We start from the raw sequence: 15,755 nt of genomic DNA on the forward strand, positions 1-15,755 counted from the left end.
TCACTGACTCATCTCTGCACTCCCGTTCGTGAGCCTGAGTCATCAACTGAGTCATTTCCTGGTCGGGGGAGGGGAGGTCTCTCCCTCTCTCCCGGCGATGCTATCCCGGGCAGGTGTGGGACTGTCAGGGGTCTTACCTGGCAGGGAGCGGATGAACTCGTAGACATCTTCTACATTCCATTTGGTGGGCTCGCTTGGTAGGAAGTGGTGCCCCATGCCCACCAGGTCCCGCATGTGCATGTCAGGGAGCTCCAGGTCCCGCTGGCCTTGTCGCCGGCGGGAGGTGGACGAACTAGCTGAGATGGGTGACAGGGGCTCCTCATAGCTTGAGTTATCCGAGCAACGGCTGGAGTCTTCCTGGCTGTGTGTCAGCTGCAACGCGGCCGTGACCGAGAGGGGCACGGTGCCTGTTGGCTGGGGGGCAGGGAGAACGGTTGGCTTCCTGATGGGAGAACCACCCACGTCTAGCAGAGTGACGGGCAAAGCAAGTGGTGTCCTCCTTCTACTTGGTCCACGACTATATACCTTTGAATTCCTAGATCAAAGCATCTTCCGGGCTGTCCCCTCTCTGGTCCTCCCAGTACTGGCACGTGCACCGCACTGCACGGCAATGACCTGACTCTATGTCTGTTGTTTCTTCTAGATGTGGGGTTTTAAACCAGGGCTCTATGGGTTTCAGGTGTGGTCTACGAAACAGCATGGAGAATTTCCTGGGCATATGCATGTTGGATGGCAGCTTTCCTCACAGTCTTAAAGAGGTTTATGACAACAAGCAGCAAAAACACATCAGGTTCTGAAATGTCCCACTAGGCTGTGGGCTCCCGCAGGGTGACTTAGAGCCTTAGTGCCTCACAGCGCTACAGCGCCTCTCAGCATACGGCTGGGGCTACAAAATAGTTAACGAATGAATACCCATGGTCCTGGTAGAGGCTTCAAGAACTCAGTGCTCTGTGTTTGAGGAGGCAATGACGGGCGCCTGGGTGGCTCGGTTGGTTAAACGGCCATCTTCGGCTCAGGTCACGGTCTCACAGTTCGTGAGTTCGAGCCCCGTGTCAGGCTCTGTGCTGACAGCTCAGAGCCTGGAGCCTGCTTCGGATTCTGTGTCTCCCTCTCTCTCTGTCCCTCCCCCGCTCATGCTCTTTCTCTCTTACTCAAAAATAAACATTAAGAAAAAAAACAAAAAGAACCAATGAGATGTGGGGGAAAGGGTATAGGCTGCCTCCCCACCCCGCCCTCCATGCGAGACATGAGATAACCGGGACGGTTTGTCTCTTCACAGGGCCAGGCAGAGGAGACCCCACTTCCATGCTCCCAGAAGGATGGAAGCAAACTGGAAGGGGAGAGGTGAGGAAGGGGCAAGGGAAACCACCCCTAAGCATCCATGGGTCCAAATGCAAGGGCCGCTTAAGGGACCTGAGAAGGTTGTGAGAAATGAGGACATAACAGAGTATACTTAGTCAGCAGGGGGAAAGGCATGCGGGTGTCCTGGGCCTGTTAAGAAGGGAAGTTGGCGGGGACTTGTGTCAAGCCGGCATCTCACCTGCTTCTTGGTATCCTTGGTAAGTGGTGGCAGACTGGCTTTGCTGGCCCGGCGGCGGTTGTGGGTCGTGGCTCCTGCCTTCTGAAGCTTGCTCCGGTCCGAGTGGAAAAGCCCCACTCGTTTGGTACACCCCACGTTGTACCTGCCAGAGTCAGGGAAGGACGGAAGTCAGAGCACAGTCATGGGGAGTACGGGCCTCGGGCAGCATGACAGCAGCCGGGCTCTCCAGCAACATCTGAGTCTGTCTATTTGCGCCGATCCTGGGTCTACCACTGACTGCTAGCTGTGTGACTCTGGGTAAGCCACTGGATCTCTGAGCCTCAGTTTCCTCATCTGGAGCTGGGGATGAGACGGCTCACTTCCTGAACTCGGTCCAACAGTGACATGAGCTAACATGTGGCAAGTGCTCAACATGACAACTCAGGTCATGTGAAGAACTCGTGGCCGACATAGTCTACACTGAACGTCACTGGTGCCAGAAGACAGCTGCCTGCAGTCCTGCTGGGAGGTACAGGCGCACCTCACAGACACTGCGGGGTCGGTTCCAGAGAGGACTCGCAATAAAGAGAGTCAGATGACTTCTGTTTGTTCCCTGATGCATATAAAAGTAAGGTTTACGTTACACTGGAGTTTATTAAGCATGCAATAGCATTATGTCTAAAAAAACCAAAGTACGTGCCTTAATTTAAAAACACCTTATTGCTGGGGCGCCTGGGTGGCTCAGTTGGTTAAGCGTCCGACTTCGGTTCAGGTCATGACCTCACAGTTTGTGAGTTCAAGCCCCGCGTCGGGCTCTGTGCTGACAGCTCAGAGCCCGGAGCCTGCTTTAATTCTGTGTCTCCCTCTCTCTCTGCCCCTTCCCTGCTTGTGCTCTGTCTCTCTCTCTCTCTCTCTCTCTCTCTCTCAAAAATAAATGTTAAAAAAATTTTATAAAATAAAAAAATACCTTATTGCTAAAAATTGCTAACCATCATCTGAGCTTTCAGTGAGTCATAAATAACCTTTTTGCTGATGGAGGGTTTCGCCTCGATGCCAACAGCTGCTCGCTGATCAGGGTGGTGGGTGCTGAAGGCTGGGGCAAGTTTCTAAAATAAGACAACGATGAAGTCTGCCATGGTGATGGACTCTCCCTTTCATGGACGATTTGTCACGTGCAATGCTGTTTGATAGCATTTTCCCCACAGAACTGCTTTCAAAATTGGGAATCCTCTCAAACCCTGCCACTAATTTATCAACTCAGTTTATGTAATCCTTTTTTTGTCATTTCAACAATCTTCACAAGCATCTTCACCAGGAGATTCCACCCACCACTTTCTTACTTTCTTTGCTCCTCTATAAGAAGCCACTCCTCATCCATTCAAGTTGCATCGCGAGATGGTAGCAACCCCGCCCCATCTTCAGGCTCCACTCCTCATTCTGGTTCTCTTGCTATTTCCACCACATCTGCAAGGACTTCCTCCACTGAAGTCTTGAACCCCTCATGGTCATCCATGAGGGTGGGAATCAACTTCTTCCAAACTCCATTAATGTTGCTATTTTGAGCACGTCCCATGCATCCTGAATATTCTTAAAGGCATCTAGAATGACAAATCCTTTCCAGAAAGTTTTTAATGGACTCTTCCAAGATCCACCATCCCGATCTATGGCAGCTAGAGTCTTACAAAATGCACTTTTAAAAAAGACCTGAAAGTCAAAATGACCCCTTGATCCATGGGCTACAGAATGGATGATATATTTGTTAGCAGGCATGGAAACAACATGAAATCTCATTGCCATCTCCATCAGAGCTTGTGGGTGACCAGGTGCACTCTCAGTGAGTGGTGACATTCTGTATTTTTTTTTTTAATGTTTACTTTTGAGGGGGGGGAGGGGCGAGAGAGAGGGAGACACAGAACCCAAAGCAGGCTCCAGGCTCTGAGCTGTTAGCACAGAGCCCGACGTGGGGCTTGAACTCACAGACTATGAGATCATGACTTGAGCTGAAGTCAGACACTTAACTGACTGAGCCACCCAGGCTCCTTGAGCAGTGATATTCTGAAAGAAATCTTTTTTCCTGAGCAGTAAGTCTCAACAGTGGACTTAAAATATTTACTAAACCATGCCATAAACAGATGTGCTGTCATCCAGGCTTTGTTGTTCCACTGACAGAGCACAGGCAGAGTAGATGTAGCATAATTCTTAAGGGATGTTCAGAATGGTCCATGGGCATAGACTTCAACTTCCAACAACTCACCAGCTGCATTAGCCCCTAACACGACAGTCAGCCTGTCCTCTGAAGCTATGATGCCAAGCACAGACTTCTCCCTAGCTACGTAAGTCCTAGACGGTGTCTTCTTCCAATAACAGGCTGTTTTGTCTGCATTGAAAATCTGTTGTTTAGCACGGCCACCTTCCTGAATTACTGTAGCCGGATCTTCTGGGTAACTGGCTGCAGCTTCTACATCAGCACCTGCTGCCTCACTATGCATTTTTATGAAACGAGATGGCTTCTTCCCTTAAATCTCATGAACCAACCTCAGCCAGCTTCAGATTTTTCTTCTGCAGCTTCCTCTCCTCTCTCAGCTTCACAGAATTGAAGAGAGTCAGGGCCTTGGCTCTGGATTAGACTGTGGCTTAAGGGAATGTTGGGGCCGGTTTGATCTTCTATGTAGACCACTCAAAGTTTATCCATATCCGCAATAAGGCTGTTTTGCTTTCTTATCATTTGCATGTTCACTGGAGTAGCACTTTTAATTTCCTTCAAGAACTTTTCCTTTGCATTCACAGCTTGGCTAACTGTTTGGAACCAGAGGCCTATCTTCTGGCCATCTTGGCTTTCCACATGCCTTCCTCACTAAGCTTAATCATTTCTAGCTTTTGATTTGAAGTGAGAGACCTGTGCCTCTTCCTTTCACTTGATCACTTAGAGGCCACAGTAGGGTTATTAATGGGCCTAATCTCAACATTGTTGTGTCTCAAGGAATAGGGAGGCCTGAGGAGAGGGAGAGACAGGGGAACGGTCGGTTGGTGGAGCACTCAGAACACACATGACGTTTACTAAGTTCACCATCTTATGTGGCAGTAGTTCACAGAACCCAGAACAATCACAGGAACATCAAAGATCACTGATCGTTGCGATGTGATAATAACAAAAAGGGAAATACTGCAAGAATTACCCAAATGTGACACAGAGACAAGAAGTGAGCGAATGCTGTTGGAAAACCGGTGCCGATGGACTCGCCTGACACAGAGTTGCCGCACACCTTCAATGTGTAAAAAGCGCAGTATCTGGGAAGCATGATAAAATGAGATATGCCTGTAGCTTGGCAGAGCTTCACAGAGGTACCCTGATTACCTCCAGCACAGGGCTGAGGACAGCCTTATTCCAGCCGGCATGCGGAGCCCCTCTCTGCCTAGGGATTGAGAGAGTTCTATTCCTTTGAGGGTCCAGGGCTCTGGGATCGGTGCCTCTTCTGCCGTGGTATGGCGACCACATAGGGCTCTGGAGTCAGATGGGTCTAACTCCCCAACTATGCCGCTCGGCACAACTACTTATCCTCTATGCCTCAGTTTCCTAGCGCGTGTGAAGGGCACAGCAGTTATGTCTGCCTCACAGTTATTTTGAAGACCAGATGACCCAGGGCGTATCAACTGCCTAGAGCAGCGCCTAGCACGTGGCAGGCACGCAGTAAACGACGCTGTGTCTGACTAGGATCATCGGTCTACGCTGGGTGAAGCGCACAAAGAGAACATCTACAATGAGCACAGCGGCTTGGCGCGAAGCCTCTGTTGGAGGGCTTGCCTGATGGGGACAGTAGCTTCCAAGGGCAGGGAAAGAGGACGGGTTCAACGGGGCCCAGGAGGGACAGCCAAGCTGAAGCACTGCCTCCTCTCCTCGGACTTGGGGCTGCTCACTCGAGCTCTGGGTTCCAGGACCTGGCGGATTAGCCACACGGTGCCACTTCCAGGCAGGTGGAGGAAGACGGAATGCAGATAAGCTACACCTAGGGTCTCCCAGGATGGACGATCGATCGCTGAAGGGAGGTAGGACACGACACGAGGTGCGATCCTGAGGAGGCGGAAGGGCTGGCACAGCGACAGGGCTGAGGCCACTCACCTCTTTGCACAGGCCATGGAACAGAAGCGCTTGGAACGCTTGAACTTGTAGGCAAAGTCCACCCGGCCACAGAGTTCACACTTGAGTTTGAGGGGAGTACCCTCCTCTTTGGATTCTGGAAAGTATGGAAACTAGAGTAAGTGTAAAGACGAGCAACCCCCACAGGACCCCACGAGGCCTCCCTTCTCTGCTCTGCCTCCTCCTCATGTCCCCACAGCTGTGGCATGCAGTGGTGGTCTGGCTTGGAAAATGCCCATCTGCTTTCGCCGCTGGTTTGGGAAGAGACGTTTCTTCCACCCTGGCCAGTAGCAGTGGTGTTTGGTGACGGACCCCCGGACACCTAACAGGTTTTCTGTCCGAGTGCTACGAGCCTGAGGCAAACACAGGTGGTGAAGAATCAGCACCCCTCTGGAAGAGAGGAGGCTCGTGGGGAATACTCTGGATGCTGTCACAACTGATCTGGAATTATCCTACCCTACCGTGACCCGTCTGGTCGGCTGTTGCCCTGGATCACAGAACCCAGGAGTTCTGTATCCTACGCAGCCCCCACTCAGTCAGTGGCTCCTGCTGCAAGTGCAGTCGTCGCCTGGCCACTGTGGCGCCCGAGGGCCGGCTCCCGAGGCAGCGAGGGAGGGGCACTCCTGCCTGCCCACTCCCACCTCCTGCCAGCGACTCCCACAGGAAAAGCAACTCTTGGAATCCTGTGCATGGCCAGAGCGGGGCTGGGGGAGAGGCGGGGGACAAACAGTTCCCCGAGGGCAGGGACTTTCCCTCTTTCGTTTTCTAGGGGGCAGGGCCCGGGGGAAATGGTTGGTAGATCGATATGTTAACCCACTCTCTGGCCAGGGTTCCTCCACGGATACGGCTAGAGGAAGTGTGCGAGGCCTGCCTTTGTGGCCCTGTCTACTTCCCGGTCAGCTCAGCCAAATCGGAAGGCATTTGGGGTGTGAGAGGCCTACCTTGCAGATAGGGCTCCTCCATCTCAGAGTCAGTGGTGGTGGTGTGATCCTGCTGTGGAAGTTTCTCAGGCAAGAACCCCTGTGCATACTTCTTCTTGAGATTCCCCACCAGCAGGGACGAGCGTCCCACCTAGAGGACAAGGTGACATGGAGGCCATGAGGGTTAGGTGGGAGACACTGCCTTGTTATCCAGCCTCATCAAAATTACAAATATAAAGCATCTAGGTGCAGATGCCAGCCTCCACATCATCATCCAAGTGTGCCTTGCTCAAGGCCCTATTCTGCTGAGCAGCTCAGGAGGCAAGATGCCAACTGTCCCCCAAGTACAGGGATGGCTTCAATCCAGGACCAAAGGACGGCTTAGGAGGTTAGGAAAATACCTACTCTTCCAAGTGAGTGAGGGGCAGAGATGGAGGCAGAAATCACCACCAGCGAAGCTGCCAGGACCCAGGGTTCACATGTCACCGGGCAGGAATACAGCCGAGGCCGTGTGTGTGAGTATATATATGACGCTAGAGGGACTCGGCAACCATTTTTTCATTTCCTACTTTTCCCCACCTTACAGCTGCTCTACCCAAGCCAGAGACACAGGCAGCCATGGAGGAGAGCAGGAGGAAATGGACTCTGGGCCACAGAGCAAATGCCCTGTGTGGCTGCCAGGATCTAGACGGGCTTATTCACTCTTGGTCCTTCCTTCGTTGCCTCTGTGCAGGCAACCTGGTGGCTAGATCTCTGGGGCGATGCCGTGGGGGAGCCATTCAATCTGCATCCGCCCTGTCAGATCGGTTGGTTTCTGGTGTTTCTCTAGGAGACCAAGGCCAAGACCTAGTCTAATGAGGGAGGGGACGTGACAGGGCTGGAGCTACTTATAGCTAAGGTGCTCCAGGTAGATTTCTTTGCCACAGGCCTTGAACAACCTTCAGAGGGAAAGAGGACAAGAACCTATTTGTCTTCTGGCATTTTAGAAGGGCAGTTCAGCCAGCTCAGTCAATCAAGCTTAGAGTCTTCTGCTGACTGTTCCAACCACTCAGGGACCCGAAGAATGAGCAGAAGGCAGATGGCATCCCATGAAGATGGTATTCTCTAACAGCCAGATAATCTCATCACAGGAGAGGCCGGTGTGCACCTGGCTCTGGGCTCCTCCCACCTGTATAAGAGCATCACCTGTCTTCACCAATTCACACCGCACAGAATCAGCTGTGGGTGTTTTGTTCTAACAAGCCATTTTCTTGATTCTTTTATATTTCCCTTTGGTCTTATGCTCTCATCGGAGACATCGGATTGTGGCCTTTCTAAAGTACCCCTCACTCTCATTCATTCTCTTTTCAAGGCTCTGTCACCAGAAAAGAAGCTTCAGGCTACAACCCTGTTCTCTTCTCTTCACATCCTGAAAATTTTGTTCTACGGTTTCCTTTTGTTCTCTAATTAGCTAAAGTTTTGCCATTCAGAGGTTCTGGCATTCAAAACTGAACGAGGTCTCATTTCCCCAAACCCATCATCTTTCCCCCAACACCCCAATGTGAATTCCCTTCTAACTAAGGGGGTCACACATCACCAGGCAGGAACATGGCTGAGTTTGTGTGTGGATAACTTCTAACCAAGGGACCTTGCCAATTATTCCTAATCACGGATCCCTTCTGGACCTTAGGAAGACACTCAATCCTAGAAAGAAAATGGCTCTGACATTCTTTTGCGGGGGGGAAATTAGCAAGGAAAAAGCAAACTGTTTACATTTTTGGACATTTTACACGGAAATGTAAAAATATTCTAATACACATCCAAAATATACTTCAAAAAAAAAAAAACAAAAAAAAAAAAAAGAGGGGAAAAGAAGTAGTCCGTACCGGGAAAGGCTCCGCCCCCTCCTGGATCACAAACCCTTCGATAACATGCGTCAGGATTTGGGGTTTCACAATGGCCTGTGGTGGTTTATTCTCACCATTCTGGGGGGCAGTGCCGGTGATGCTGGAGGCAGAATTTCCGTTCCCTGAGGTCATGCCGGGGCTGCTGAGGTCGGTCAGTGCATGAACAATGCCCTGCCCTGTCTCTGTACAAGGGGAGAGTAGGAAAACACAAGCAGGGGAGGTCAGAACTGGGTCCAGACCAGCAGAAGGAAGGGCAGGGACTCAGCATGTGCCTGGCTTTTTCCATGGAGCCAAACGACAATGCAAAGCAAGCAGTCCCCTCTGTCAATGACCCACTTAAAACTGGCAGGTTTGATGGACACACCACCAAGTGGGACTATAATCGGTCCTGCAACCAGGCAGCTAATCAGCTAGCAGTATTTTTTAATTTCCCAACTGAGCTAAGAATAGTTAACCAAGTCAAACAGATAATAATTCTCTTTTGGGAGTTAAGACCTCAGTCAATATTGATCTGGACAAACAAGGCAATCTTCAGTTCAAGGGAGAGAATGTATTTAAGGTGATAACTACAACCAGGATGAAAAGCTGCACTAGGTACAGGGCTTGGGGTGTGATGGGGTCTGGGGGAGAGAGGTTAAACCTTCTATAAAGTTTTCCAAGGAAAAGGATTAGATTTTAAGCAGCCTGTGAAAGGTCAAAGTACAAACCCCAGAGATGAACACAAAGGGAACACGAGGGTTGAGCCCCAAGTGAACACGGTGCTATCCATAAGAGGCTGGTTATTGGGGGTCACGCATTAAGACACACCTGCATTCAATTTCTCCCCCAAGGTGGGGGGCTCTATGCTGCTTCTGTTGGTCCTGTGCTCTTGATCAAGCCCCTTCCCTGTTCTCAGCTCCACATCCAGTCCAGTCCTTAGCCAACCAGAGTCCTCCCCTCCTGAGGTCTCTTCCCCTGCGGGCCTGCTGGCCTTCCTCTGAAGGACCTGACAGCGTGCTGTAAAAAGCGTGTCAAGGTGCCTACACAGAACACACCACAGGGGACCCTCCTCTTCTCCACTTTGTCGGCCCCTCTCCTGAGCTGCTCCATGATTTAGAGGTACAGACCCTCATTACCTCACTTTTGCAGCCCCCTCCCCGCCCCCTTCCCAGGCCCATTCCACACCAACTGTGTGAGCTGAATTTGCCTGTAACCTGGAACTTCCTAAAAAAGAAAAAAAGAGAAAGAAAAAGCCATTTCTTTATTACAACAAGCCTATTGATATTAAGCGTAACCCTGCCTGTGTGTGTTACATTCTTGAAAAACGATTTCAGTACATTAGTTTAGTAATTTTTGCATAAAACTTTGTATGTCGATGCTCTTATTTCATGTTAAACACTGAAAATCTCACCATGGAACAGGAATTCAGAGTCTGATATGTAGCATAAGAAATAAAAATAAACACATTTTAGAAAAGGTTTATAGCTGGTTCATTTTATTATTAGCAGTCCTAATGCTCAATAAACCAGGATAAATCTTTTTTGATAGAAAAGAATCGACTATGACACATGCCTTCACTAATCAGACCTCAGTAATTCAACTATAATAAATTTCAGAGCTGAGCACGAGCCATCCAAGAGATATGAATGATGAGATTTTTTAAAATTAATTTTTGTTTGAGACACATTCACACCAGCAAGTTGGAAAAATTCCTTTAAGTGTTTATAGTCGTTTGAAAAAAAAGTTTTTGATAGCTTTGACTTTACTGTAGAGATGAAAATTTTCCCCTTTGGAATTCGCCTCTCTAAACTATGAAGGTGTTTGGGAACTACATCAAAAAATCTTTTCTTAACCGCCCATGGATAACTAGGAGGACCAGGTCAATCAAATCAAATCAAATCAATCAAATTAAATTTCTCTGCTTTTAAATGTTAAATATTTAAGCCTGCGTTTACAGAACTACATTTTCTCTTTTATTTAATATTTTAAATAGGCAAGAAAACATGTATTTTACTTAAACTGATGAATAAATGCTGTTAAAATATAGAGCTGACTATAGAAGTTAACATTTTATTTTTAGATGGTGGCAATTTACATCTAATTAGAGCCTAGTAAAATATTTCCTGACTTCTTTAATGAACTACAGATTACAGAATCACAAGATTAGAAAGTCTGGTTCATTCCCTTACCAATGCTTGAACCTTCTCTGTAATACTCCCACCACCCAGTGGTTTTGGGGCATCTGTCTGAACAGCTCTGGATGGCAAAGGAACGGACTACCTCTGGAGTGGTTTGTTCCCAGTGCGGGCAGTTCGGTTAAAAAGTTCTTCCTTCCTGTGAGCCAAAAATCTATCTCCTGTTAATTTCTGCCCACCTTTCTGCTCCTTAAGACCATACAGAAGAAGGCCAATTGCATTTGTATAATGGGCAAAAACACAGGCTTAGACCTGGCTTAGAGACTGGTCTTTATCACTCAAACGAATTAGGGGCAAGTCGTGGTCTCTCTGAGACTAGCTCTCTCACTAGCTGTAAACTAAGGACAGTAACACCACCTACCCTACAGTGTCAGGTGGCTATGAGGACCGCAGGAGATAATCCCCCGACAGAGCAGCACACTAGAAGTGCTCACGAAATGCTCTTGGTGTCAGAAAGCGTATCACTCACGACCACACTCTATCTTCTCTCCTTCAGGCCAAAAGCCCTCTGCTTCTTCTATTCCTTCCACGAAAGGCTGCAAGTTCATCAGCATCCTAGGTGTTCTCTGTTTACATCCTTTAAAGTCAGGGACCCAGTCAACACCAACAGAAAACTCAAGCGCACTGATCTAGGAGATGGGGTTGGTTAAGATTTTTGTTTTGTTTCTTTGAAACATGGTCACATTCCTGACTGAGAGCACAGGAGGAGGGAGCCACAGGACTCCCTTGTTTTGGTTTATAATTCCTCTGTGGAAGTACTCCTTTCTCCTTGAATTCTGGGGTCACTCCCACCTCTGGCTCTTTAGATATTCATCACCAAACTGCTTCTGATACCTTGTCTCCTTTTATGGGATCTCTCCATCCTTGCCTGATTCTTCTCCCTCCCCCACCACTACTCCCTCCCCTCTTGTGTCTCGGAGCAGTGTCTATTAATGTGCACCGGAGCACTGCAAGACGGGGCGGTGCAGGCAGAACTCCTGAGGTCAGATTCCTCCCTCACGCCAAATACAGTAGTGAACAGATACATTTCAGTAGCTCCGAGTCTACAGAGCCGATGCTTAACTCTGGGAAGCAAAGGCTTCTTGGAATCTCAGTCTTAAAAGAAGGATCTTATTAAGCAGGAGAATAAACAAATAAACCCTTTCACCCTAACGTTAGAAGCTATCACTGCCCATTATAACGGGCAGGTTGCAGAAGAGACAGAAGCCAAGGGACAGAGGGAGGGCGATTTACGAATATACAAAGGTTTGCGACTATTTGCTTGGCAGTCCTCTTGTGGGCCAAGGCCTCCTCATCTGCTTTAGGAACAAAGGAGTCTGGGCTATTTCTGGAATGACCAAACACAATCTCACCCCCTGCCAAGCTCAGCACTCTGAGATTAATTTAATCTGCTTCCCGCTCTCCCAGACTGCTCTGCAGCCTGCTGGAGGGAAAGCAGCTTAATAGTGAAACTTGCAGAAACCTGTCCTGCCGGCCCTGCGGCCAGATAAAAGATAGAGAGAAAGAAAGACTCTATTTCAGGAATTCTTGCTTTCTCAATTCTCTTGACCAGTCCTGAGGCTGGTGGTGCTGCTGAAGATTTCCACAGGTCTCAAAAGCCATTATACACAACTAGGCACCCAAATCTGAAAGGTGGAGGCCAGGATGCCGTGAGCACGACAGGCTGCGGGTGGTGGGGCTGGGGGTGGGGGGTTGGGGGCGGGAGGCAGGACAGGGAGGGAGAATCTAGTCTTTTAATGAAGCTGCCCACAAAGGGCCAAGTATGCAGATAGGAATGAACAGCACATATGTTCTGGGGCAGTTGTTAACATTATGTAGGTCTCAACCTCTAGGTTGCCTCTCAATTCTGGTCTCATTCATAGGTTCTGGCAGAAATGTGGACCACCCGGCAGCCTGTTTGTGAGATTATCTGCATTGGGGTTCGTCCTTTGTGCTAGGCAGAGCAAGTTTCTTTAGGCAGGGGCTATGTCTTGTTACCTCTGTATCTTCAGGAACTAACCCATGCCCGCTATAGGACAGCTACTTAATGTCTGTTAAACTGGATCATCTGGAACCCATGGTCTCAGTCTTCGCCAGTCTCCTCAGTCTCAGACAGGGAACTTGACACCATCTGAGATTTGTAAATTACTTTCCGAGGCTATAATGATTTGAGAGTAGCTAGGCCAGTGCCTCCTATAGGAGCGGCATTTCTGGGTACCTGGTCACGAAGAACAAGAGTTATTCCTTAGCCCATTTCATCCCGTTAGGGTGGGGATTTCTTCAGCAAGAAGGGGCATTAAGTTGTCCTGAAGGCTGGAGTGCTGGATTCCTTGGCCCCTTCGAAACATGGGTGTGGGCTCTAGGCATCTGGAAAGCATGATGACCTCTAGAGGCAGAGCCTGGGAGGCTCCTATAAAAATGGCCCCAGCCTCAGGGGCAGTCACTAGGTGTCTAGAGAGGCTGAGCTCTCCTGCCCACTGAAGACAGAGGTCTGGATGGCCACAGCTATGCGAAATCTGGGTCATTTTAGAACTAAGTCTGATGTTCTCCACGTGTGCAGATAAAACAAAAATCAGTTATGCTGGAACATGGCTTAGTACTAACAGTTATTATGGGCATATCAGGTGGTCTGGCTATTCATTCTGTGTGCCCCTAAAGCAAGTCCTTGAAGACCTGCTTCAGAGGACATGGAAGGCAAGCGGAGCGTCTCCTGCCCCCTCAGCGTGGTCCGTGGCTTTCATTTCTATCTTCTCCAGACAGGAGGAGTATTTTAATTTACAAGACTTCTAACTACCCTTGCTTGACTGCAGCAGGAGTAAGAGCTAATGAAGTTAATAAAGAATTTAAGGAAGCAAAGTAGGTGATAACATGGGTCATTTGCCTGCAGCAAATTCTGCTCGACAAATGGCAAAACAAGGTTGCTTATACAACAGAGAGCATTCTCTCCATGCCCCTGGCTCTGAAATCATGCTCACTGTGCCTCAGCTTAGCAGGCCTAATCATGTGGCCAGGATGGGGGACAGCAGGATTCCTGAAGAACCGCTTGCTCTAGAGAGAGCCCGAGTGGAGCGCCTGCGAAGTGAACGCCCAGGGAAACCATATCCAGGAGGCAGACAGCAGCTGATCTGGTGGGTAGTAACAAAGCACAGTAAGCTGAGGGCAGCGGAAAACCCCACCAGCCACTCTTACAGTCTCTTTAGTTATTCAGAAAGAAAGAAGTAAAGAAATTGGTGCCATTCTGAAAGTGAGGAAGGTCAGATATTTCATAAACACGTTTTTTGGCATCCCCACCACCGCCCCACGGTGGGGGGGGGGGGGAGTAGGAAACTGAAGTGGCGGGGAGGGGGGTGGTGACGAGGGAGAAAGGGGTGGGCAGACACAGGTAGATGGGGGGACAAAGGGCAAGGGGGCAAGAGAAGGAGGACGATGGCTCCATCCTGGGACCTCACGAGTCCATCAATTAAAGAGAATCATTTGGTTAACAACCTTTAAAATGTAAATAGACACCTGTGGTCATTCACACCTTGCTGTGAGCCACTCAGATAAGCAGACAGCTTTCCTCCCAATTTCGGGACAGCAGGCTTGGTGGGAAGGGTGGGAGTGGACAGTGATCCTTCTGGATCATGGGCACTAGATCACACAGGACTGGAGTCTAGCATCTGAATTTTCCAGAAGGGGAAAAGTGTGCATTTCAGAACCAAGGCAAGGGTGGCTGCCTTGTATGTGGAAGACAGTAGCTTCTAAAACATGCACAAAAGGAGCTCTTAGTCACGGGGAAACCGCAGGCCCCTTCCTACCCCGGGGGTCTTCTGAGTATCACAAGGCAGGAGGCACCAATGCCCAATGTTCGTAACTTTTTCAGGGGAAGAGTCACAGGGGGCTCCTGTCACAGGGGGCTCCGGGGCCCCTGGCCGAGCAGTCGCAGGAGGGCGAGGCTCTGGGTCCACGCCTGGACTCCTGCGGGGAAGCCGGCCGGCAGAACGCAAGGGGAGGCTGAGCCGGGTAGCCCCACACCCGCTCTCAGTGACACGGCCGAACGACCTTGCTGAGTCCGGGTTAAGAGGACCGGAGGGCAGACGTGCTCCTCAGACCTGAAGCATCCGGGCTGAGCGGCTCCGGCCCAGGCATCTGCTAGGGAGGGCTCCTCCTCCTCCTCCTCCTCCTCCTCCTCCCTGGCAGCCATTACCATACAGCTGACTTTCACGCTGTCTCTCAGGACACAGGCCGAGAGAGCGGCCCTTCTGACTCACCCACAATCCCCAGCCACAGTGTGCATAAGCTGAATTGTAAACAGCTGAATGTTTTCCAAGCTGCCACCCCCGGCGATGAAGGCAGGAATCAATGGAGCGGACAGCCACCCTCCCCCATACAGGTCAGGACAGCGGGAGCAACGGGGGTTTCCGAACAGCTGCAGGGCCGGCTTCCCGGCCCACGGACCCAGCAGACTCGGCAGCAGCACCTGCAGGGCCAAGGGGTGACTTCCCACAGGACAGGTCGGCGCACCTGGGAATCGCAGCTACCTGTCGCGGGATCCAAGGCGGAGGCCGAAGGCTCCCAGATACTCTCCCATCACGGCTCCCTGGCGGATGCTAGGACTTCAAAAGACCAAATGTCTGGAACCAGTGGGAGAGGCTGTGCACGAGAGACCTCAAGATCACAGGAGGTGGACGTCAGCATGGCAGAGGAAGACTCTGGCTCTGGGTTCATCCTCTGGCTCCACCTTTGACTACCTGTGAGCTGCGAGCACTTGGTACCTGCTCTGAGCCTCAGTCTCTCCGTCTATAAAAAAGAGGATCACACTGCCTATCTTACAAGGTTACAGCGAATAGAATTTTTATATGTAAGATATGTGGCGCTGATCACATTTAGAAGCTGTGCTACAAGGCAGCTAAGTCTTTAGGATCAGAAAGCCCTTAGGCTTAAATCCTAGTTTGTAATCCTGGACAAATTACTCTAGGCCTTAGTTTCCTTATCCGTAAAATGGGTACTTAGACCTGTCTCACATGGCTGCAGTAAAGATTCAATAAGATAATGCAGGGACAACACACGGATCAGGCAGGACTTGGCCACAGGAGGGCTAACACCACTGAAACCTGAGAGATTAGGAAACCCGCCTTAATCTCTTAATCTCGCTCTCATAGA

The 15,755-nt window shown here is 49.9% G+C and overlaps 1 protein-coding gene across 4 annotated transcripts in view; it reads right to left on the reverse strand.

Annotated features, from left to right (window-relative positions):
• The window catches only part of PHC2 (polyhomeotic homolog 2), a 115,982-nt gene that overhangs the window by 4,333 nt on the left and 95,894 nt on the right, over positions 1–15,755 (reverse strand). For all 4 annotated transcript variants that reach the window (XM_042949479.1, XM_042949480.1, XM_042949483.1 and 1 more), the window contains 5 exons: positions 8,440–8,642; positions 6,596–6,725; positions 5,637–5,751; positions 1,541–1,682; positions 138–414 (listed from right to left, as the gene is read on the reverse strand). In XM_042949479.1, coding sequence (XP_042805413.1) covers positions 138–414; positions 1,541–1,682; positions 5,637–5,751; positions 6,596–6,725; positions 8,440–8,642 — 867 coding nt within the window. The remainder of the gene's footprint in view (positions 1–137; positions 415–1,540; positions 1,683–5,636; positions 5,752–6,595; positions 6,726–8,439; positions 8,643–15,755) is intronic.

This window comes from Panthera leo, chromosome C1, assembly GCF_018350215.1.
Source record: "Panthera leo isolate Ple1 chromosome C1, P.leo_Ple1_pat1.1, whole genome shotgun sequence".
Classification (NCBI taxonomy): Eukaryota; Metazoa; Chordata; class Mammalia; order Carnivora; family Felidae; genus Panthera; species Panthera leo.